This window comes from Fundulus heteroclitus, unplaced genomic scaffold (assembly GCF_011125445.2).
Source record: "Fundulus heteroclitus isolate FHET01 unplaced genomic scaffold, MU-UCD_Fhet_4.1 scaffold_153, whole genome shotgun sequence".
In the NCBI taxonomy this organism is placed as follows: Eukaryota; Metazoa; Chordata; class Actinopteri; order Cyprinodontiformes; family Fundulidae; genus Fundulus; species Fundulus heteroclitus.
The window spans coordinates 185,517-210,395 of record NW_023396565.1 but is presented as its reverse complement, the minus strand read 5'-3'; the positions used below and the strand labels follow the sequence as shown (position 1 = coordinate 210,395).

The window sequence follows — 24,879 nt, the reverse complement described above, 5'->3', positions numbered from 1 at the left end:
CTGCTGTGGTTTGAAAATGTCAGAAATTTGTCGCAGGTGGTGGAGTGTTTCGATGACCCAGGCGCTTGGAACAAAGGAGACGACGTCGTGTTCCCACAGGGATTACCTATAACCTAACACTGACAGTGAACATTTTTGTTTTTGGGTTTGCTGGGGTTGCCAAAAGGAGCATCGGAGATGACTTTCTCTATCCTGACCAGGTTCACACTTAAAATGCAAAGAACAAAATTATAGAGGCCAAAACAAATACGGACATAGAGAAGTGTTTATACAAAGAATTCCACTATTCGTCAATTTAAGGTGCAGATACTAAGGCTAAACAAAGAATTAGAAGAAGGGCAGAACTTAAAGCTGATCATTTACCAACGGGTGGTCAATATTTAAGAGGGTTTAAAGGAACTGCACAATTTCTTCAATAATTACAACAGACAGTGGTTGATGAAACAAAAAAGCAAATTCTAGAATGGGAATTTTTAATCTGCTGGGACAAGACGGTGTAAATATAAAATAAGGATTTATAGATCACTGGGTGATATAAGATCACAAAGGTAATAATAATAAATGTATGAGAATGTAAGAAAATCACTCGGAGTAATGTCTGCTTAAAGTTTTTCAAGGATAAACTAAACACATGAGAACAAGAACTAGATACTTGTTAAAGGGTTGATTTACTTGGGGATATAATTATGCTTGGATGTATTATCAATTAAACTAATGTTGAATGACTGAAAAAGGTTTAAAGACCTAGAGCAGTATGGAGCTTCTTACATGGTCAGGGGGCGATGTGTCTAATAAGCAACAATGACTTACTGCTGACAGCATACTACAGTTTAAAGGTTTGTTTCAAACAAGATTCATACAGGGGGACATAAGATAAAACCAGGGTCGCTTACAAAAGCTGTCTGTTAAAACAAGCAGAAGTGATTAAAAAATCAAGAATTAATGGGGGTAGAATTGCTCTTCGCTCTAGGTGGAGGGCGCATTCAATTACAAGTCTTTTGGGTTGATGCACGTCAAGCTGAAAGTGATTCACAGAACTACTTCCTGTCTCCGCCCTGGGCTACACCCACTTCCTGAATAGCAACCAATCACAACTCCGTGTGGGCGAGGGGCATGCACACACTTCCTTTCTCTTAGCTGAGCTTTTCAAAATAAGACAAGAAGTACATAGGGCTGCTTCTTATTAATATCACAACATTATTCTGCAAATATATATAGTGGAACTTTCTTTTACAAACTTAAGGGTTTTTCTGTTGGACTTTTTAGAAAAATGTGAAGTATTTTGCAGCTGGTTCAGTAAGAAGTTTCTGAAAGGTTTTAATACAATTCCTTGTGTGCTAGATAAATTGAGATGAACCGTGTCACAGTAGCCATGAAACATATGATGATAAATTTCTATTGCAGAGATCTTTTCAACTGTTGGACAATTGTAAGGTGAGACACACATGGGAAAGGATTATAGAGAAATGCTGCTGCAGATAATGTTGAACTTTCAGATTTTTCTTTTATATAAGGGTAATGCAAGATCTAATGATTACAGTAAAGGAGGTTAAGCTAAGAGCATAATAATTGTGAACGGAAATATCTGGATGTGAAAGTGTTTGAAGAAGGTAAATGAAAAAGGATTGGGAGTCTTGATAAGAACACTAATTACACCTTGTTTCTGTTATCCAACAGTAAACAAGGCTTGGTGTCTGCCAACCATCTCAACAGAGCATTTTCCTGGGGATAAAATGCTTATTGCCTGAAAAAGGACAGGACACTCATTACCATCCAACTAAATCGTTTTTGTCCATGCGGAGGAACCAAGAAGAGGACTGGGGATGAAGAAGCCAGTGAACTCTGATTCCTTATTCTTCAACGGGAGGAGTTGCCTGAAGAGACCCTAAGCGCGATTAGATTATTTTCTGCCTTGTGCCTGAATGGCCTGAAGGCTTCATTAACTTTGCGTTATTGACGTACAGACTCTTTTTATATCACAAACCTGATTTTTTACTTTCTCTTCTCCACTGACTTCCATCACCATGTTTGATTTTATGTGTTATGATGTTTATACTGTGATGTTGCAATATGTTGATCATTATGGCTTTATGACTAAAAATGAAAACTCTCTGTTACAGACACACACACCAAGACCTACAGTTCTTGCAATCTTTTTGCTTTGTTATATAGAGAACCAGGATCTGATGGCTATCACAGATCCATAAATTACTCGGTAAGGCTAATTTTTAGATTCAATACAGGGTGTCTTCTCGCTCAGATTGGCCCAGAGTGGGATTCCCCTAGACTGGGCTCCATCACTTTTTTGCCATTTCTTAGAGATGGTTTTTTGTGATGAAGACTCAGCCTGCCCTCTGATGCCCCCTACTGGTACTCTTGGATTTGTGAGGACTGAAGGTGTTGGATGATTGTCCATAGGAATGGAGAGGGGAGGACCAAGTAGGAGGTTTCTTGGGGTGGGGGTAGAGTAGACGAATTTGGCCTTGATTAAGGTACACCTTTAGCTTATATAGTCTAAAGTAAACTTAAAATAATGTGCGCATAGGAACCTAAAACAGGCCTAGCTTGAATAGTTGAACCCTAAATTGTAGATAAAATGCTTGAACTGTGGGCTTGAGTAAAAAAGGCTGAATTATGAAGTATTCATGCTGATTGATGCTAAGATGTTTCCATTGTGGTTTGTCCGGCCCTTTTCTTGGAACTGTTTTCGTTGTGATGTGCCTTTGGGGCACACCAACAGGGGGGGCTAACGGACAACTGGACTGTTTTTACAAAGTGCTTTTCAGTCACACCAGCAGAGATTGTGTGACCCCAGAGACTGAACCGCACTATCGACTGCCATGGAGATCACAGATGGATGGACTCTGGAAGCCGGAAGCTGACGTGCGTGGATTGCTTGGACTGGACGGAATGACCGACTGTTCTGGGAGAGGGACAGACTGAGAGTTGTCGTTCCACTGGTTGATCATCTTTGGTGATGTGCCATAATGACACATCATCAGGGGGTCTGTTAGGATATCAACAAGGTCAAGTGGAACGAGCTGTTTATCCCAGAACTGCATGGCACACTTAGATGGCACTGACCCAAAAGATTGGCACATATCTATCAGATACCACCCTGGAGGTGACGCAGCTTCCCTGCTGATGTCACAGTTTGGATGTGTACCGCCCTTGTATGGGTGTGTCCCGAGATCCCTTTATAATGTTTGCGTGATGAGCACTCGAGGCCTCCTGCCGATCAGGGGCCCATCAGCGCTGGTGTGACTGTAACTATTTCTCTGTCTTTACTTAGATAAAATATAACTAAAAGCATACTTGTCTGTTTTATGCGTCCTACATTCAAGGTAAAAAGTAAGTGGGAGTCGCCTGACTGGGTAAAACGAACTGGGTCCACCGAGGGTGCTTCACCGTAGTCACGGCACGGTGAAACAGTAACAGGAGGAAAGGCTTGAAACTGAAGTTCTGACATAAGGTATATCACCCTTGGTATCTCATTTGCTCAAGGATGTGTCTGTGAAAGAGAGAGGAGAGGTGAGGAGCAGAGCTGCGGTTGAAGGTGGATATACAATATTGGATGAATTGAAGGGTTCACTGTTCCAGTTGTAATACTGGCCAGGAAAAGGAAAAAGGAGGACCAAGGTTGTTTCCAGATGAGGTGCGATATGGAGGACCAATCCTGCCATAATTCAGAACACATACAGAAATAAAGAAAATGACTCAATAAAAATAAATACAATGCCAACAAGTAGCTAAAATATAAAATTGTGTGCAATTAAAGGCAAAAATGTATAAATGGAAGACATTTATTCAATAGTTGATCTAATTAATAAGTTACAAATGAATATCTCTATTTCAATATTTACTGCCGTATTTTATCTTTTTAACTTTAGTACATGTCGTATATTTAAGCCACTCATTTTCAGTCATCTGTTTTTCTTGAACTCTTTATTTAATCTTTGTCCATTTATTACAAGTGATTTTTTTCTCCTTACCCCTTTTTAAATAAACAACCCATTTTCAAGAATTTTTTGTAAACAATTTATTTTCTCCTTGTGTAATTATGAGAAGTGTATTTTCCCCCACCCCTTTTTAATTCAAACCACTTATTTTCAATCACACATTTTGCCATTTTATTTTCTCCTTTTGCATTTATTGCACGTGATTTTTCCCTCACCTTTTTATTTAACACTCATTTTCAGTCGTTATTTACTCTTTGTATATTTATTACATGTGATTTTTCCTCCACTCCTTTTATTTTTTTCATATTTATTTAAAACCATATATATTTAAAATAAATTTTATTATCCTTTTAATTCTTAAACACTGACATATTTGCACCTCTAATATATCCCTGGGTCAATAGATTTCTTCCAGCCCTTTTATTTATGTCCCCTCTTTTTCCACTTGGACTTTTCCCAATGGTCTTTTTATACTTCGTCTTTTTTCCACGTGGTATGACTGTGCAGTTGTAGATGTAAAAACAGATGGGGTGGTGTTTGGAAAAGTGTCACCGCTTCAGCTTGTTGCCTATTGGCTGAGCTCAAGCCTGTAGGAAGTAGCTGCTGAGTGCCTGGTTGGGGTACAAAGGAGCTAGCTGTAGTGGGTAACATCTCTCACGATTGTTAATGAATTTAGAAGTGTTGGATTTGGCAGTAGAGTAGCACAGTTAGCAGCAGATAGTACAGTTGGTCAGAATATTTTACAGCATCAGGTTGACTAACTGAGAGAAAGCTTGAGTCTACAGGAGCACGGATTATCACGGAGGCTTCGAGTAGCTTTCAAAATAAAAGCATAGGGTTAGAGACAGACTATTCTTCACATCTAATCAGACAAAACATTATTTTAATTATCAGCTTAAACCCTTTGTTGTTCAATTATACACTGTTTAAAGTTACTTAATGTTTATTAAATAACCCTGTGTCTGTTAGGTATTGTCTGGTGATGATAAAAAGAAGTTAAGCTAAGGAACTATTTACATGCAAAAACAAACCAAAGACAAAACAAAAGTGGTTGGTCATAATCAGAATAATCCGGTGAATCCTTGTTCACTGCAGATCTGATAAAAGAAAAACATGGAGTGAATTTAAAAACATTTGGCATGTGTTTCAATCCATTCACAATGCAAAGCCCAAGTTAAACAAAACATTATTTGATGAAATAATATTTTGTTTAAGTTTGTGACGGGGTTCACAAGTTCACATGATAAGCCTGTGTAGCTTTCTTTTTGTCAGGATGGTAGAGTTCATGTGGTGGGTCCTAGCTGTCGGCTGATGGTATAGGGCCCTTGCCATTTTGCCAAAAGCTTGCTGGTGGATGAAGGCAGGAGAAGCAACACTTTCTGTCCAGGGCTTAAGACCCTTTGACGTGCCTGCTGGTCATACCACCTCTTTTGCTTCTGCTGGGCCTGCAGCAGGTTGTTTTCAGCTTCCTTCTGGTAGTCAGCAAGCCGACCTCTCATCTGCAGCACATACTGGACCACACCTTTGGCAATGGATGAGGTCTCTGATGCAACCCAGCTTTTCCTCAGCAGGTCAAGTGGCCCTTGAACATCCCATCCATACAGAAGTTCAAATGGGGACAACCCAGCTGATGCTTGCAGCACCTCACGATAGGCGAAGAGAAGGAATGGTAACCAGCGGTCCCATTCCAGTGTCATTCACAAACTTCTGCAGCATCCTCTTCAGCGTCTTGTTGAACCTTTCAACCAATCCATCAGTTTGCGGATGGTAAGGAGTCGTCCTGATGGCTGAGATCTCAAGCTGTTTATGAAAGAGTTTTAGGAGATTAGAGGTGAAATTTGTTTCCTGGTCTGTCAAAATCTGATCTGGGATTCCAACTCTTGAAAACAGCTGGACCAGAGCTTGAACTACCACAGGAGCAGTAATGGTATGTAGTGGAAAAGCCTCTGGAAATCTGGTGGCATAGTCACATACTACCAGGATGTACTGATGACCACGCCCACTCTTCACTAGGGGTCCAACAATGTCCATTGCAACCTTACGAAAAGGAGTGGAGACAACAGGTAGTGGCTGGAGGGGCGCCCGATCTGATTTCCGAGTAGGAGGAGTCTTCTGGCATATGGGACAAGAAGCACATAATGCATTAATGTCATTATACATTGATAGCCAGAAAAAACGTGAGCTGACGCGCATAAATGTTTTGTGACGCCTCAAGTGCCCTGCCCATGGAATGGTGTGTGCCAAATGCATGACAAGTGCCCTACAGCTAGTTGGAACTACCAACCTTTGTTTTTCATTACAAGCATACAACACTCCATCTTTTAACACAAAGGTTTCTCTTCCTCTCCACTTCCACTCGGTCAAACAGAGGTTGTAAAGACACATCCTGTTTCTGTAGAGTAGCAATATTTTCAGGTATTTTCCACATGTCTTCCACTATTAAATCTGCTGACACATTTCCACTCAGCATTAACTTTTTCTCAAATTTTCTTTGCCTTCTGGATTTTCTAGATCTTGTTGAAACCTCAAACAAACTCTCATCAAATTCAGGTAGGGACTCAACTTGTTATTTGGCCTGAGAACGGGTAATCACAGGCCAAAGAACAAGTTGAGTAATCCATGGCAGCATAGGCCTCCAGCGCTTTCCCAGAAAGGAGTGGAATGAGACGGCACGCCCATTCACTCTCTGGCCACCTCCAGGTCTTGGCAATGCGCTCAAACCGCAGCAGATAGTTTTACAGGTCTTCTCCTAATTGATAAGGTGGAATCTTTGGATCAGTGGTGTAACTTACTGACTGAAGTTGATGGCTTGGATCACTGTCATCATCATCACCACCATCATTGTCGCCACTTTGCTCTGCACAAACTCCTGACTGAAGGTGAGGGCGTGGTACCTGCTGTGGTTGCTGCAGAGACATCCTAAGATTTCGTAATTCCTTCAGCAGCCCTTTCTCTCGCTTTTGCTGACCTGCCATAAAGTCCTTCATCAAAGTGAGAAACTCACTGCCAGATGCACTTGATCCACTGGGGACAGGCTTTGGTTCACCTTCCTCATCTGATCCATCCGTCGTTGGCATGCTCTCCCATGCTGTGTCATCCACCTGTTCCTCCATCTTTGATTGTGATCGAAGGCCAGTTCTTTGCTTCAACCGATGCGATCCTCTTCTCCGGCTCGCCATAGTCCCACTCCTGACACCATATGTGACGGGGTTCTTCTATGCTTGGTCAAACATAAATGACTGGCCAAGGCCAGAGATCGCTTTAGTGGAATTTATTCAGTTTTTCTTTCAGGTGAGCCAAAGATGGCAGGTGCAGAATATATACAAGGATGTCCAGGTAGGTTAAAAAAGAGACAAAAAAAAAACAGTACCTTCCATGTTACAGGCATTCACCCTCAGTGTGACATCTCCAGAGTCTAACCACAGACTGCCTCCATGTGGAGCAGAGCCCTGCTTTTAAAGCCACAGGCTCCGCCCACAGGAAGTTCAAACAAGCAAACAACAACAACAAAAAAAAATTGTGCACCCATTGTGCACCCACAATGAACCACATCAGTTTAGCTGCAACAAAAAGTAAGTTAGAGATGGTGTATGTGCCTGTGTATGTGTGTGCAGACATGCTCGCATGCTGATGTGGACTTATAACTACGTGATGGCTCGTGACGGCTCCTCCGTCACACCGTTAAAGAACCAAAGTTCACCTTAAAGAATGTGAATCGTGGTTAAATTAGCTTAACTAATTCAGAACAACATTTGACATGTTTCAACCCAATTTACAATGCAAAGCACAAGTTAACCAGAACATTATTTTGAGAAAATAACATTCTGGTTACTGATTTAGCCAGTAAAATCATTTAAACCCTTATGACCGAGTTTTTTAATGCGATTCTCCCTCCGGGCGTCTGGGGTCGCTGTAACAAATCAGTGGCTACAAGGTTACAGCATAAAGTTATGAAAACTGCCTTTATACCAACATTAATATTCAATATTAATGATAAGGCTCATAGCACCATCGAAGGATGGCGGAGCCCAACGATTAAGCTTTGTGCTTTAAAACGACTCCTTTTGTAATGTCCGGGACCGGACGTTAGCGAGACTAATAGCATTAAGGCTAGCGTGAGCTACCTGTTAGCTCACGCTAACTTTGTTCTAAAGTTCTAAACCCTTGTACACATGGTGCTTTGTTCTAAAGCACCATGTGTACAAGGGTTTACAAGACAATTCCCAATAAACCTTTTAACTTCACCCTCAGCTCGCTGCCCAACCTGTTGATGCCTCATGTGTGAGTTTTGTCCACTTTGGCCGTTCCAGGAAGGACGTTAAAGCAGGGAGAATTGTTGGTTTCTTCTTTGCAGGCGAGCGCTTAGCTCTCCAGCTCTGAGCTAACCAACAGCGTGTGGAGGGAATGCTTGGAGTTTCTGCGGTCTAGCAGAAACACGCATGTGTGGTCGGAACCGATGTCCATTCAATAGTCTGATCGCTCAGCTAGTCTGGTGAGGGGAGGCATCCACCATCTCGCGTCTGCTCTCCTGCAACAGCTGACAAAATAAAACAAGGCTGTTTCGGCAATCTGTACTTTGTGGCTGGTTTGCTCAGCGGTCAGAGTGAAACTTAGCTCTGTTACAGTGTGTTATTTATCCAGATTGAGTCAGGTCCTCTGCTTCCCCTTGATCATTCCATTGAAACAGCCGATGAGTTCAGCAGACTCTGGGTCAAGCATGGCTTGTGTACAGTTCATGGGCCTGTGCAGGGCCCATAGTCTGAGCAGCTTGGAGAGGGTCGCGGGTCGCAGAAGAGAAGAGCTGAAGAGATCTGCAGAAGTGAGAGAGGGGCTCTGAGAAGGTCTGAAGCTGCAGAAGTTAAAGAGTCTCAGAAGTGTGCTGTCACTTTATCTGTGGGGAGTGGTCACAGCTGGCCTCCTGCTGAGAGAAGGGCAGTCCCAGCTGACTCCCTCTCCTTTGCGGCTGTGTCTCCTTATGTTTGCAGCAGGATAGAATTATTTTTGTCACCTCTTCCCTACTGTTCAGAATCCTATCTGAGATCAATTATTCATCATGGTGTTATTATGGCATAACACTTTGTAAATAGGTATGTAGCAAATTAATGATATCATCCAAGAATGATTTCTGCCCTGATAGCCAATAGAGCTTAGTTTCTTATACAAATTTCATATGGAATTTTATGATTAAAGTTCATAGATAAGGTATGAGGGTACATTTGCAGCGGTGACTTTTCCCCACATGCTCTCTGTCGTTGTATATGACAACACAGCAAAGAGGGGGAAGTTTTCCTTCCATCCTATCACTGAGTGGGTCACTGGTGCTGAATTCACAAGAAATTTAAAATCTCTCTGATGGTCTATGTTGATATGGAAGTTTGGTTGTGTTTTGTTTGTCCCTTGATCATGTTGACTCTCTCCCTTTTACCTCTGTCCATTTTACTCATTGTCTTCTTTTTTTCCTTTCTACATGTTCTCTTCCTGCCTTTTACTTTTTCTTTGAATTTCTCTCCCTTTTGTCTCTAGGCCCACTTTCACTGGCTCGTAATGGCCGTGCAGCGGATGGCTCCGCTCACTTATGAGTGTTTCAAGAGCACTTTTTTCAGAGCCAGTCCTGTTCCTGTGGCTCTGCAGAAGACCAGGATCTCTCTGTGCTGAATCAGGGGAGTGAACGCCCCTCTTTTTAGTGATTGGCCCAGGGGCAAGGAGAAGTTAGGTTTTCTCTGAGAAAGTCAAGAAAAGCTCAACGGTGACGACTTTAATATTTTTATTTTTATTTTTTATTTTTTTCCCCCCAGTGTCCTGTCTAGCAATGTGGCAATATGAATTGATATCTTAATGCCAATTAGAGCTCAACAGATTTTGCTTTCACAAGTAGAGCAAACAGCTTTCGCCATCGTGCTCGGCTTGATTTATGCATGTAAATAGCTTTATTGTAATTCCTGCAGGGAGAATTTCAAATTATATGGACACTACAATAATAAAGTAGGAGAGTAAAGGAAGAACAAGAAGAGAAAAAAAAGAAAGAGAAGAGGTGAAAGAAAAAGATAAAAGGGAGAGAATGATTGTCGGTTCGTGGCCTTTTGAGGCTGGAGTTTCAGCAGGAATGATGATGAAGCCGCAGCATGTGGAAGTAGTAATACATTTATTTGTTGGTAGCAGCATTCACTCTAACAACCAACCAATAACCAACCAACCAACAACCAACTTGGTTTACAGACACAATCACTGCCTTAAATACCCTCTGCTGATTAAGGGTTAAACCATTCTGCACTAAACAATTTACTACTAACTTTACCTATAAAATATTTACATAATACAACTACACATATACACATTCCCACCTATTTTTTATAAATATTTTATCTTTTAAACCCACACCTAAAAAACCCTTAAAACAAACGTGCAAAAGTTCCCCCCTGCTTTTCCCATGGTCTCTCCCGGAACCTATAAATGGTGTCTGGACCCCCGGGGAAGCATTTGTCCAAACACCCTGGAGAGGACATAGAAAACAGGTAAGTCACCACATGCTAACACTCTGTCTCATCTCACTTCTCACAGATTCTATACCATTTGCTTAAGTTTCCAGACAGTAGACCTTAGCTCCAGTAAACAATTCTTCTTATCACAGAGCCCACACCATTTCCCAATGAGGAGCAGCTGTGCAGAGCCTGAACAAAAGGCTACATGCTAGTGATGGCGAGATGAAGCCTCATGAGGCATTGAACCACTCAGCCAACTGGTTCGAGAAAAGGTTCATTTCTTGACGGTTCATGTGCACACAGCACCACCTACTGGCAAGTTGTATAATCACAGCCAGCTGTATCTTAACACGTGTGATGCATTTAATTTTTGTCTATTATGACTCTTGGGAATGACTTCACAAAAGGTGTAGGACGAAATCATTTCTCTACATAAATTTTGTAAACACATTTGTGTATAATAAAACATTGTTTCAATGTATTGTCTGTGTGTAATTATTCCCAAAATAGTAGTGACATGATATGGCATGTTGTGTAATAATGTTTTTCTGTGACTCTAAAAAAATGGCATGGGCTTAATCAGGCAGAGGACAATCAAAGTGCTTGTGGAACTAGACAGGGGGTAGTGAATAGGCTAATGCTTGTGTAACTTGGATGATTTCATGCATTTTTATTAAGAAACAACAATTTCTCCACAGTTTTTGGTTTCAAATGATTTCTCTTTTTTGATACTACTTCTCCAACCTTTGAAAAGACACGCTCACATGGCACAGATGATGCCGGGGTGCATAAATAAATAAGTGCAAGTATGTACAGATTGGGGTACTGTGACCGATGATTAGCCCAGTACTATACGGTCCCACAGTTTCCCCTCAGCAGCAACACTGAAGCACACAGAGGTTCCCGCTGCGTCTTTACGCACGATCCAGCTGCTGATGTCTCCTCTCTTTTCAGCTCAATGCAATTCTAGACAGTAACAGTTTATAACCTATATCACCTTTCACAGCAACAGGTTTCTCATCTCAGTCGACCAGACAAATCTCTATTGCTCTCCTCAGTGCGCTCTGGGCGGTGAGGTGGGAGGATTTTACCCGATGGTGCGCTGCGTGCAAGGGATAAACAGGGGGGAAATGCATAAATAAAAACTGTAAATGGCTCCTATACAGTGATCATAGGAGCTGACCGGTCTGAGATCAGCCTCCTGATGTTACAAGTTCTTTAAAATGAAAGCGCGCACCCAAATTACAAGTAACGTAATTTTGCGCACCTGAAAAAAGCGCACGGCAGCAGCACACCGAAGCGCTGAGGCACAGAAATACGGTGCATGTAGTTAAAAAAATGCAGAATTGATAAAAACAACTTATAACCAGACGTAGCGTTTTTAAACTGCATCTGGTGAGCAGAACTGTTTTATGATCCAGAGTGCAGCCATCACTGGTTCTGAATGAAGGCAATATCTGGCAGCAGCTCTCTTCCCCCGCCCCCTCCCCTCCTGCGTACGTAGTACAGGACCTTACCGGCTTACTTTCACCACTGTTAAGACTAAAATTATTCATAACTCTGATCGCTCCTCCTGCTGCTCTGTTAACATGAACTGCAGCAGGAATGAGGGCCACAAGCTGTGAAAGAAGCTGAAACATCTAAGCAGAAGGCGGAGTTTTTATCGTCCGCTGCCCAGATGGGCGTTGGGATTTTTATGCGTGAAAAATGCCATGTTTGCGTGTGACTGTGTGAAGTCAGTGACGGTCAATGCGTGATAGTTGAGAGCACTGATCTCCTATCTATCTATCTCTCTCCTAAACTCTCCAAACACCAAACTAACTGTCTCAAACTAAATAACCACTATCCAAACTCTGCTATCCAAACTATCAAAACTCTATCCACTCTCTCAACTGACCGCAACTCGCCTACAACAACCCACATTTTGAATGAAGCCTGTGGGGATTCTAAAGCTGTCGAAGCCGCGCCAACATCTGAACCACTTCCCGAAGCAGTCACGTGGTACAGCCGGCCAGTGAGGCTTCGGACGTCATCGTTTTCGGCTCCTCCCCTAAATGAAGCAAGCCTCGATACGCGCTTCACGGAAACGCCCCCTCCATTACTCGACACACGCCTCGAAGCCTCGGCACATCACGTAACATCACTACTACATGCTAATTATTAAAATATCCAATAAATATTCAATAAATATTTAAAACTTCTTGTGTGCAAATGGTTATTTCTGTGCAAAGTCATGCTTAAAGTGCTGTGCAAAACAAAGTGCTAATTAAGGTGCAAGTTTACAGTGCAAAAGTATTCTTAAAGTGCAATACCAGTTACTTTTCCTAAAAACCCCCGCGGCATGGGCCCCGGCAGACCACCGGGGGGCCACCACCGGGAATGGGCCAGCGCCCACCCGGGAACCCACCCCAAACCCAATGCGCCTGAGGGCCAAGGCGCCTGCCAGCGCAGCGGAGGAGGGCAGGACATGGAGGTATGGGCTCCGCACCTAGCGGAGACTTGAGATGTTCTTGGGAGAGGGAGCGGACCGGACCCATACCTGGAAAAAAAAAATCATTCACACCATCCCTCCCTAGTGCCCCACTCACCACACAGAGACTTACAAAAAAAAGGACGCTGTACACACATTACCACATAAAACTCACATCCAAAAATCCCAAGTGGGGGGGGGGGGGGTCACCACAATTCAACTATACGACTGCCTGTGCCCGACCCCCGGACCAGACACCCCCGGACCAGGCCCCCCAAAGAGGGGGGGCCAACACGACCCGTACGTGCCACCCAACCAGAACCCCCCTCACCCCCTAAATACCTAATAAACCCCCTCACTAGCCCACCTTACCATAGCCACCCCTGCCCCACACCCCTTTCTAGGGAGAGCAGAGGTGTCAGCCCCAGACCCAGCAAGCCGCTGGCTACCCACAGCAGCCCCTTGCCCGCACTTCCTCCAGGCCCCAGACTCCTTGCCGCGATCGGAGATCGGGGGTGTGCAAAAGACCCCGATCCTCCCTACGCCCGCTCAGATGTTGTGTTGTTGCATGTTTATCTCAAGTGTGTTTAAAACTGGGAGCGCTGAAGAGGGTGCACGGCACAGCCCACCCCCCCTCCCGAAGGAAGCTGGTGCCAGCGCCCCCCCTCCAAGCAACTGCCCAGATGTCTAAATGCAAGAGGGGGTGAAGGGAGCCGTCCGAGGCGAGGCTCACACAAAATAAGCCGCCACCCCCCCCCCCCCCCCCCCACCCACATACCGTGGCCTACATGAATGTGCGTTGTGAATGCATGATAAAATTGGGGAGAGGGATGTCACCAGAAAGTGGCAACCAAAAGTAACGCCCCCCTCCCCAAGGACCTACATGTGTGGTGGCATGATGAGCAGGCAGAGGGAGGAGTCCGGGGATGGGGAGCAAAGGACTGGGGAGCCAACGCAGGGATCCAGCTCCCCTACTGACTCCAATAAGCACCCCCGCTCCCCGAAAGCCCCACCCGGAGAAAGGGGCCCTGCCGGCGGCACCACCATAGCCCGGGGGCCAGGGAGAGGCCCGGGGTCCGCCAAAAAAATAGAAATAAATAAATAAGTAAATAAATAAATAAGAAAAACAAATAAATAAATAAGAGGGGGGACCCTGGCCAGCCAGCCCGCACGAGTCACCCCAAACCCCACCCCCCATGCAACTTTAATTTTAAAGACCACCATAAACAGAGAAGGTCAAACTGAAATACAAAAGCAGCAAAGTGCTCATGAATGGAGATGCTTTTCAGTTTTCACAATTCAAAATCTGTAGCACCACTAAAACTGCTCATTGTGACTGAGGTCTGTGGTGCTGTCCATGATAACAGCATAATATCTAGCTTTCTTTACTTTCTCCACAGTTGTATCCATTGTGCACTTTACCACAAGGTAGACGAGTTTATTTTGAATGTGTTTGCTTAAGTAATTGTCACTTAGCTCTTGGGTGAAAATGACCCAGGAGTTGAATTAGCTCAAGGAAATACCATCATCATCATCATCATCATCATCATCATCATCATCATCATCATCATCATCATCATCCTCATCATCATCATCAAAGCCTGGCTGGATAATTTTGGACCTTTCATTATCATATCCCATCCCTGTCTCATTCCGATAACAGATACACAGAAAATACAAAGCAAGGCTCTGACCCATATGGGACATGTAGGGATATTTACTCAATTGCTAATGTAGAAATTTTAGGATTTCATGTAACTTCAATTTTGTCTGCTCCGTTGTATCTCAGAGGCAAATACTGCACTTTCTAGTCCACTACTATACTATACGTTTACATTGTTAAAAGGAGCAGAGACTCAAAAAAGCCCAGAAGCACACATTGATCCAGGAATCCCCCACACAGAACATTTTGAAGAGTAAAATTTACACAATTTGAGTAAAATTTTACTCCCAAAAAGCTAGTATTTGGTCCACTCCAAAAAGAGAGAAAGTTACTCCCATCATAGAGTTACATTTTCAGTTATTTCCACTCTCTTTAGGGTTAATGTTTTACTCCAAAAGATTAAAATGTACTCAATTTAGCATAAAGTGAGAACAACTCCAACACCATTTCACTCAATACAGATTTGTATTTTACTCTGCAGAGTAGTAACTGCCTCAAAATAGAGGTCCAATTCTACTATTAATTGAGTTGTATTTTACTCTATACAGAGTAGTGATAAGACTAAGATTAAAACTTTCCTGTTTGACAAAACTTATAGTTAGAGTGGCTTGTGTTACCCTGAGCTATCTCTGTAGTTATGCTGCTGTAGGCTTAGGCTACTGGAGGACATCAGAGTCTATTTTCCTCACCCTACTTAGTTCTTCTGTTCTCCAATTTGCATTGCTTGTCGTCATTTTAGCTTTAAACTTTTTGTTCTATATCTTTTTTTTCTTCATAGTAGGTACACCTGGTCTGGAGTTATGTTAGCTGTGACATCATCCAGGGAAGACAGATCACCGGCTATTACCATATAATGTAGAACAGATTACTGGATCAATGTGTGCTTCTGTGCTTTTTTGTCTGTCTTGTTGTGTCTCTGCTCTGTCTTCTCTAACCCCCAGTCAGTCGAGGCAGATGACCGTTCATACTGAGCCCGGTTCTGTTGGAGGTTTTCCTTCCCGTTAACAGGGAGTTATTCTTTCCATTGTCACTTCATGATGCATGCTCGGTATGAGGGATTGCTGCAAAGCCATGGACAATGCAGACAACTCTCCCAGTGGCTCTACACTTCTTCAGGAGGAGTGAATGCTGCTTGTCAGGACTTTGATAAAATCAACTGGTTTCCCTTATATAGGACATTTTTTGACCAATCTGTATAATCTGACCAAATCTGTTTGATTGATTTTGACTTTGGAAAGTGCCTTGACATAATAATAATTAAACTTTATTGATCTCACAATGGAGAAATTCACTTCTGCATCTTAACCCATCCCCTTGGGGAGCAGTGGGCTGCCACTGTGCGGTGCCTGGGGAGCAATTGGGGGTCAAGGGTCTTGCTCGGGGACCTAGAATGGCAGCTTGTGGGAGTTGAACTCAGAGCCTCTGGGACCGAAGCTCTGTGCTCCAACCACTAGGCCACCACTCCCCACCCAGGAGATGACATGTTTCATGAATTGAAGCTATATAAATAAAACTGAATTGAAATTGTAACTGTCATGTTTTGCAGATGAACCCGAACATAACCACACACAGAGCTTAGTTTAGAGAGTTTATCGAAGGTAGTAGATAGTGGAGGATGAAAAATCAACAATCTCTACCGGGCTGGAGCAGGAGGATGGTGATGGTAGGAACTGGCAAGATAGAAAGACCAGGTGGACGGGCAAGAGCTGGAGGACTGGAGAGAGAATAGCTGGAGCACTGGGGTAGCAGGAGAACCAGCAGCAAGGCAGAGAGAATACTTGCAGGCGGGAAGGCAGGCGTAAATGAAGGGATCTCTGGCAGGACAAGGAGAGAGTGCTCGTTAGCAGAGAAGAGCAGTGGTACACAGTAATGAGCAGATGATCCAACGGAGAAGAGCTGAATGAAGGGAGCCTAAATAGGGAGGATGGCAGGTGAATAGAGTCCTGGCTTGATTAAGGCTAACAGGTGTAAGTGATACTGAGGTGTGGAACTGGCACTGTATGGGAGGCGGAGAGTGCCATGAAATGTCCATGGTGGAGCAGGCAAAGCTGCACCATGACATCAACTCTGAACAAAGTTCTCTTCAATTTTTCCTGTGCACTAGGTTGTATGGTAATGGCAGAGGACCTGCTTCTCCTGGATGATGTCACAGCTAACAGAATGCCAGACCAGGTGTACCTACTACAAGGAGGAAAAAAAAAACAGACAGATCATAAATTTAAAGGTTGAAATAACAACAAACAATGCAAATCGGAGAACAGCAGGAGAACTCAGCAGAGTGAGAAAAATAGACCCTGATGTCCTCCAGTAGCCTAAGCCTATAGCAGCATAACTATAGAGGTAGCTCAGGGTAACCTGAGCCACTCTGACTAGAAGCTTCGTCAAAAAGGAAAGTTTTAAGTCTTGTCTTAAAAGTAGACGGGGTGTCTGCCCCACGGACCAAAACTGGGAGTTGGTTGGACAGATGAACTCTGAAACTGACTTCAACTCTTCAAACAGGTCAATGTTCTGTAACTGCTAATACTACATTTTTCCAGCATTTTTCAAATACACCGATTATCCATAGATCTGTAATGGGTGTGTTTTTTGTTAAAGAGGAGTTTTTTTAAGTAAAGGCTTAAATGGGAGGGGCTGGGGGAGTGCTGGCCTAGTGATTAGAGCAGCGCGCTTTCACTCAGAGAAGGATGCAAGTACCCGGTTTGATCCCCTGCGCCGGCACTCTGGGTCCCTGAGGAAGACCCTCAACCCCACATTGCTCCCCGGAAGCCGCACATGGCAGCCCACTGCTCCCCGAGGGTGATGGGTTAAAAGCAGAGAACACATTTTGTTGTAATGTATGTTTCAATGACAATAAAGATGATATTACTATTACTATTACTAAATTAAGTAACCCTAAAACAGCATTATTCAAATGAACCAATCGTTAAATAAGTAATGATATAAAGTTAGCTTCAAACAGGTTGTTTCATTTTGCAGGTTAACATTTTTTGAATGCTTGCAAAACATTACTGAAACTTCAAATATGAGGTTTTTGCAAGAGAATGATACATGTATTAAATATGCACACTCAGATGCCACACCATGTAGACCTTAGTAAGGATGATTTAGCGATTTGGAAAACCATCAGGTTAACAAACACTAAATGACAGTTCTGAATTAACATTTGCTTAACCTCTGTTATTTCCTAACATAATTTAACAAGTTACCTTGTATTTTTCAGTCGACATTTCCAGAATCCAAAACCCAAATGGGGAAGTATGCCAAATTATTCTGTTTCTGACAGAACACTATTCAAAATGAACATTCCACTGAAGAGGTTTAATTTTTTATTAAAGGCCTGTTTTTTTCCGTCAATCTTATCAGCAACAATAATATTGTGTTTCTTTTCTACTCATATACCAACCAGAAGAAATATGATACACTAATCAGGGGGGCTTTGGACTGCTCAGGCTCAGAGTAAAGATGGGGAAAACTCCAATGAAAAAGAACAGTTTCTCATGTGAAGCCCACAGGGGAAGGCATATCAGCAAATTGCAATAAAATAACAAATTAAAAGCAGCCAATAATAAATGTAAGCACTCAAAAGTATTTGTTCTTTTTGGAAATCCACATGCAGACCAATTTTGGGATATAAACAATTCTATTAGTAAGTAACCAAAAGAGGTGTTTAAAATGGTCACTAGAACATAACGTGTGTAGGGTCCATGATTGAATGGAAACTTTACCAGGCTGTCCCATTACCACAGTGAATGAGCTGGAGGAGAGGACACTGGTTAGACCCACCAGAGCAGAAGTTGTACATGGACTCTGGCTCAGCCACTGACAGCTCAGCCAGATTTGGCTCAACCACCAAAAGCCTTTGCAGGATGCAAGGAGCGGGCTAGGAGTGTGTCTCTGCAGTCTTCTGTGCAACACATCCTTTTTTCTGCTTCCCAAAAGTACTCAAAAATCTAAACAGCTGAGTGACTTGCTAACTAGGCAAGACTAATTGGAGGGATGCTGAAAAGCCTGGTAAGAACTTAAGGAAAGGTTTTGGAGAAAAACACAAAAGGAATACAAAGCAAAAAGAAAAACAGTGGTGCACATGTAATAGTATCTGTTCACCAGGTTTGTCCTTCCTTAAGGATTTAAATAGTTTGAAAAGGGTAAAACAGATAATCTGCAACATTCTTGTTTCTCCCTTATGGTGTTTACATTGTTCCTGAACATCTGTTACCATCCACAGCTCTGAAACAATCGTCTTCCGTGGCAGCTGACCTTTTACTGGTGAAGATCACTCTTCTTTCCCACACATTTAGTTCCTCTTCTTGTAACAGCATTGCTGAAACCCTTCTTGTGGCAACCTCCACAGCCATGAATGGCACAAAATATATGGTATGGATTTTGGTCTATGCTGAATTGCGAAACAAGTTCAGAACCAGATCTGATCAACGAGGGAAATTCTATAGAATTACGTTGTGTCATTTCCCCATTTTGTGGATGATGTTATGTTTAGAAGCTCTATAAGTAGCCTGTGATTCCATAGTGAAGGCAAGCTGGTGCTGGCTGATTCAGGAAACAGATCCTTCTGCATCAGGTTGGCTGATAACATTTCTGCTGATCTTTTTTAACATTATGAGATTGAATGTTCTTAACATGTTTTCTTTATTTTGACTTGATTTCAGTTTTCAGATCTGCATCATCTCATCACCTCGTCATGAAGCTGCTGGCTGTGTGTGTCCTGGTTTTCTCTGTGATGGCTCAGACCAGAGCTGACCGTGAGCATTTCTTAAGTATTCATCACATGTAGCGAGACTAAGACACAAAGAATCTCACTAACTCCTGTTTATAATGTCCACAGCTGAACCAGAAGATGGCTCCACCGATCCAGGTCAGTGGGTCTGTTTTGTCATTGTTTTATTTCCTGTATTCTCTGATGCTTGCAGACGACGTGCAAACTACTGTGTCTCTGGGTTATTTTTTGTGATTATGTGAGCAAACCTTTTACCCCTATTATAAGTTTCTAGTTAGCAGTCCAGCATATCACCATCAGCGGCTCTTTGCTTTAATTAAGAGACCATTTTAAACAAAATAAATCAGGTTGTCTTATTATTGTTTATGACTAACTAGGAATTTAACTTTATTATTATTATTACTATGTAATCTTTTTTAATACATTAGATTTTTCTTTTGTGACAGGAGGTCATAACCTGTCACAAAATAAAGTCAATACAAGTCTAATGGAACATAAATAGTTTTTAACCAAGACTCTCCATCTTTTTATCATCAGAAGAAGTTGACTTGGTCCAGAGATCTTCTTGTCCTCACGGCTGGTCTCCAATCAAGAATCGCTGCTTTCGCTATGTTTCCAAACCCATGACCTGGGCTAGAGCTGAGGTGATTTCTATCAACATTTTCTTTTCTTTTACTCTCCCTTTTTTCAAAGTTCTTTACTAACAACACTCAGCTACTAATTCACCACATCATTCTGTGTTTGTCTGTAGAGACACTGTGTGTCCATGGGAGCAAACCTGGCATCAGTTCATGACACGAGCGAGTACCATCAGGTTCAGTCTGTGATAAAAATGGCAACTTACGGGTCTGGAAGAGCATGGATTGGAGGCACTAACGCACAGGAGGTATTTTAACCAGTAAAGTTTATATATTAAGTATTTTGTGAAACATTAGATGAAACATGTCATCTACTGAATTCTTTCTTTCAGACGAGCATTTGGTTTTGGAGCGATGGAAGCCCTCTGCACTACACAAACTGGTGTCATAACCAGCCTGATAATTGGAGAAACAGTCAGCGCTGTATGGAGATGAACTATTCAGGTAAAAAAACATCACACATGACTGTGTTTTTTTTATTGGTTTAGTTTTTAAGTAAACTTTTTACATACTATACACATAAATTTACTAGACTCAATTCAGGGCTTTTTGGGGGGACATAAAAAGATCAAAATATCAACCTTTCCCATAATTATGATAGTCTGTAGAACCCTTCAGGGTTTTTTTTCTGTGATGTTGACTGATTTGTTCTCTTGATGAAAGGTGAAAAGTGCTGGGATGACCTGGGCTGTTCCACCCGTCTTCCTTCTGTCTGCGCTAAGGAAGTCTGATCAGTCTGATGTTAAAAAAGATGCTTAAAACAGAATCCGGTCGAAGATCATTGTTACATGTTTCTGTTAACCTGCCTTTTTACAGCTTCATTGCTATCCTAAAAGCTCTTTCTGCTTCTTTGACTTAATATAATTTCTCATTAATGTTACCCAGTGAATACAGCCACAAATAAACAGCAGGTGGTTTTCTTCTTTCTAATTAGAGCAGACTGGGTATAAAAATTATCACTTAAAACAAACTTTCTTGTTTTCTTTGGCCTTGCAAAAATAAACCTTTGAAGCATGAAAATGATTGTGTGTGGTTTATTTCCCCCTTTGATTTATGATTTTTTTACCTATATTATTATTTCACCTTTGCACACAAACAAAACATTTACACAAATATTTTGCACCTGTGTGGGTAAACGCCACTGACTTAACCTTTTTTTTATCCCTTTCAGTAACCAAAAAAGAAAAGAAAAAAATCACAATATCTCCTTTTAGTTTAAACTATTAGAAAATATCTACTAGTTTCAAAAGCCTGTTTTACAATATTGGATTAATTGAAGGGTTCACTGTTCTCACGTGTAATACAGGGGCCAGGGGTCCATTCTTCGTACGTCGCTAACTCAGTTAGCTGGATTTCATTGTTGACGATTTGGCATGATCTTGGATCGTTTGGTTCTTCGAAAGACATCCTGCACTTGTTGTCATAGCAACATGTGCGCCAGTTTAAGCCTGCTCGAGAGCAGGCTTATTTCATGTAAACAGGATTAGATCCCTACTTTATAAGCGGAGGAGATAGGCAAGTCTGCCGTAGCCATGTCTTGTCCATTTTTACGACAGCAACCTGTTGCGGAAGGTGCAAGAATAATTTCAGAGCTTTATGAATTAATCGAGTATTGCGCAATAGACAGGATCCTTTAGCGCAGCGCGACAGTGTGATTTTGTGACAGAGAGATTTTTTCTTGGTGGCTGTTATAAACAGACAAACACATAATTTAACAGTGGCTTTTAAAGAGGAAAAAGTTGTGTTGGAGCCATAAATCTAAAATATTTGTTATTTGTATGATGGTTTGCTTTTTATTTTTATCGTATTCAGTAAGAAGATTTGTTCAGGCTATTTTATTGTGAAGTTTAGTTTTACTTTGAAAGGCTTGCTTCCTGTCCAGCCGTATATTGTATTAGAAAAAAACTATGGACGGATTATCTAGACACGGAGCAATACAGTTTTACCGCGTAAACTGTGTATGACTTGGAAAAGGAAGAACTTCATTTTTTATAGATAAAGAATTTTTTTGGTAAAATTCCCAGTTTGCACGTGTCCTTTACTTCCCACGTCTAAAGAATGACACTGAAATCTTGATCTCTTGACATAACAAGTGCCTTTTTGTGGAGGCTCTGATATAAAAGAACAAAGTAAATATGAAATTATTAAAATGCTAAAATTCATACTGTAGAAAGTGATAGAAACATATATCATAGACAGTATTTATGCATTAATTTGTCTGCTACTTTTTGCCAACCCTCTCTCCTGGCTTTAGCAGACTTTGAGGTGTTACCTGTCATTTTAATTAATGACTCAAATTCGGCATAACCTTCCATTAAAAGCTCTTGTTCTGCTAGGGAGAAAAATTTTTGACTATTTGCTCTCTTGGCGTGGTAGAAGGGCGCTAGCCTAGCTTTAGCCTAGCCTAGCTTTAGCTCCACAATGGCTTCCTCTCCTACTATTACTTCAGCTTCTCCGTCTCTGACTAAGTCTCCCCTTATCTCCTGCTCTCTGTGTCAGATGTTTAGCTATTCCTCTGCCTCCTTTAGTAATAATGGTACTTGTAATAAATGTAGTGTTTTTGTAGCTTTGGAGGCGAGGGTGTCAGCGCGGAGCCACATAGACATAGCGTTAGTTCACTTAGTGGTCCTCCAGAAGCACCCGAGCAGCCGGGTAAGCAGGCCGGCTGGGTGACAGTTCGTAGGAAGCATAGCTCTAGATTTCAGCCCCCAGTTCACCACCAACCCGTCTGCGTTTCAAACAAATTTTCCCCACTCAGCGACACACCCGCTTATCTAAAATTCTTGAGAAAGTAGTTGCTAATCAACTATGCGAACATTTACAAAGTAATTACCTACTTGAGGAGTTTCAGCCAGGCTTCAGAGCTCATCATAGCACTGAAACAGCTCTGGTGAAGGTCACCAATGATATTCTCATGGCCTCAGATAATGGACTTGTGTCTATACTTGTCCTGTTAGATCTCAGTGCTGCATTTGATACAGTTGACCACAATATTCTCCTACAAAGACTTGAGCATACTGTAGGGATTAAGGGAAAAGCATTAGGCTGGTTTAAATCTTATCTGTCGGACAGATTCCAGTTTGTTCATGTTAATAATAAATCTTCCTCAAACTCTAGGGCCACTTGTGGAGTACCACAGGGTTCAGTCCTTGGACCAATTCTATTTACTATATATATGCTTCCGATTGGCAAAATTATCAGACAGCATGGGATTAATTTCCACTGTTATGCTGATGACACTCAGCTATATTTATCCATAAATCCTGATGAATCCAATCAGTTACTTCGACTGCAGTCATGTCTTGATGACATCAAAAGCTGGATGACTTTAAATTTCCTGCATTTAAATTCTGACAAGACAGAAGTTGTAATCTTTGGGCCAGAGTCTTCAAAAAATAAAGTTCTTAATCAATCACTTAACCTGGATGGCATTAACTTGGCCTCTGGTAATAAAGTTAAAAATCTTGGTGTTGTTTTCGACCAAGAAATGTCATTTAAATCCCATATTAAACAGGTTTCCAGAGTTTCCTTTTTTCACCTCCGGAATATCGCCAAAATTAGAAACATTCTGTCCAGGAGTGATGCTGAAAAACTAGTCCATGCATTTGTTACTTCAAGGCTGGACTATTGTAATTCTTTACTATCAGGAAGTCCACAAAATGCAGTTCGAAGTCTTCAGCTGATTCAAAATGCTGCGGCAAGAGTTCTGATGAAAATCAACAAGAGGGATCATATGTCTCCAATTTTAGCTTCCCTTCATTGGCTTCCTGTTAAATCAAGAATAGAATTTAAAATTCTCCTTCTAACGTATAAAGCCCTTAATAATCAAGCTCCATCATATATCAGAGCTCTGATTACCCCGTATGTTCCTAACAGAGCACTTCGCTCTCAGACTGCAGGTCTGCTGGTGGTTCCTAGAGTCTCTAAAAGTAGAATGGGAGGCAGATCCTTTAGCTATCAGGCTCCTCTCCTGTGGAACCAACTCCCAGTTTTGGTCCGTGAGGCAGACACCCTATCTATTTTTAAGACTAATGTTAAAATGTTTCCTTTTTGACAAAGCTTATAGTTAGAGTGGCTCATACTCTGAGCTATCTCTATTGTTGTGCTGTGATAGGCCTAGGCCTCTGGAGGACATCAGGGTCTAATTTTCTCACTCTACTGATTTCTACTGTTCTTCAGTCTACTGTTCTCCAGTTTTGCGTTGTATTACATTGAAATGACTGTCGTCATTTCAGCTTTTAACTTTTTGCTCTCTCTCTTTTTCTTCATAGTAGGTACACCTGGTCTGGCGTTCTATTAACTGTGACATCATCCAGAGAAGACGGCTCACCCGCTACTACCATCTAATGTAGAACAGATTACTAGATCAATGTGTGCTTCTGTGCTTTTTTGTTTCTCTTGTTGTGTCTCTGTTCTGTCTTCTGTAACCCCAGTCGGTCGAGGCAGATGACCGTTCATACTGAGCCCGGTTCTGCCGGAGGTTTTTCCTTCCCGTTAATGGGTGGTTTTTCTTCCCACTGTCGCTTCATGCGTGCTCAGTATGAGGGATTGCAGCAAAGCCATGTACATTGCAGATGACTCTTCCTGTGGCTCTACGCTTCCCCAGGAGTGAATGCTGCTTGTCGGGACTTTGATGCAATCAACTGGTTTCCTTATATAGGACATTTTTGATTAATCTGTATAATCTGACCCAATCTGTATAATATGATTGAACTTGACTTTGTAAAGTGCCTTGAGATGACATGTTTCATGATTTGGCGCTATATAAATAAAATTGAATTGAATTGAATTGAATTCTTTGGCCATGCTGAACAGCCAACAGCAGCGTTGCTGATCATTGTTTCTACTATCGATACATTTCCCCTTTTAAAGTGACGCATGAACGCAAAGTTATCTCATATAACTCAATCCAGCCATACTAATCATAAACAACAGGTG

At 42.0% G+C, this 24,879-nt stretch overlaps 1 protein-coding gene across 1 annotated transcript in view; it reads left to right on the top strand.

The window, feature by feature from the left end:
* The window catches only part of LOC118558733 (type-2 ice-structuring protein-like), an 83,501-nt gene extending 62,816 nt beyond the window's left edge, over positions 1-20,685 (top strand). Inside the window, exons 6-8 of the mRNA XM_036129288.1 lie at positions 20,055-20,189; positions 20,274-20,385; positions 20,605-20,685. Of these exons, the coding sequence (XP_035985181.1) occupies positions 20,055-20,189; positions 20,274-20,385; positions 20,605-20,672 (315 nt within the window). The 3' untranslated portion in view covers positions 20,673-20,685. The remainder of the gene's footprint in view (positions 1-20,054; positions 20,190-20,273; positions 20,386-20,604) is intronic.
* The last annotated feature ends 4,194 nt before the right edge of the window (positions 20,686-24,879 follow it).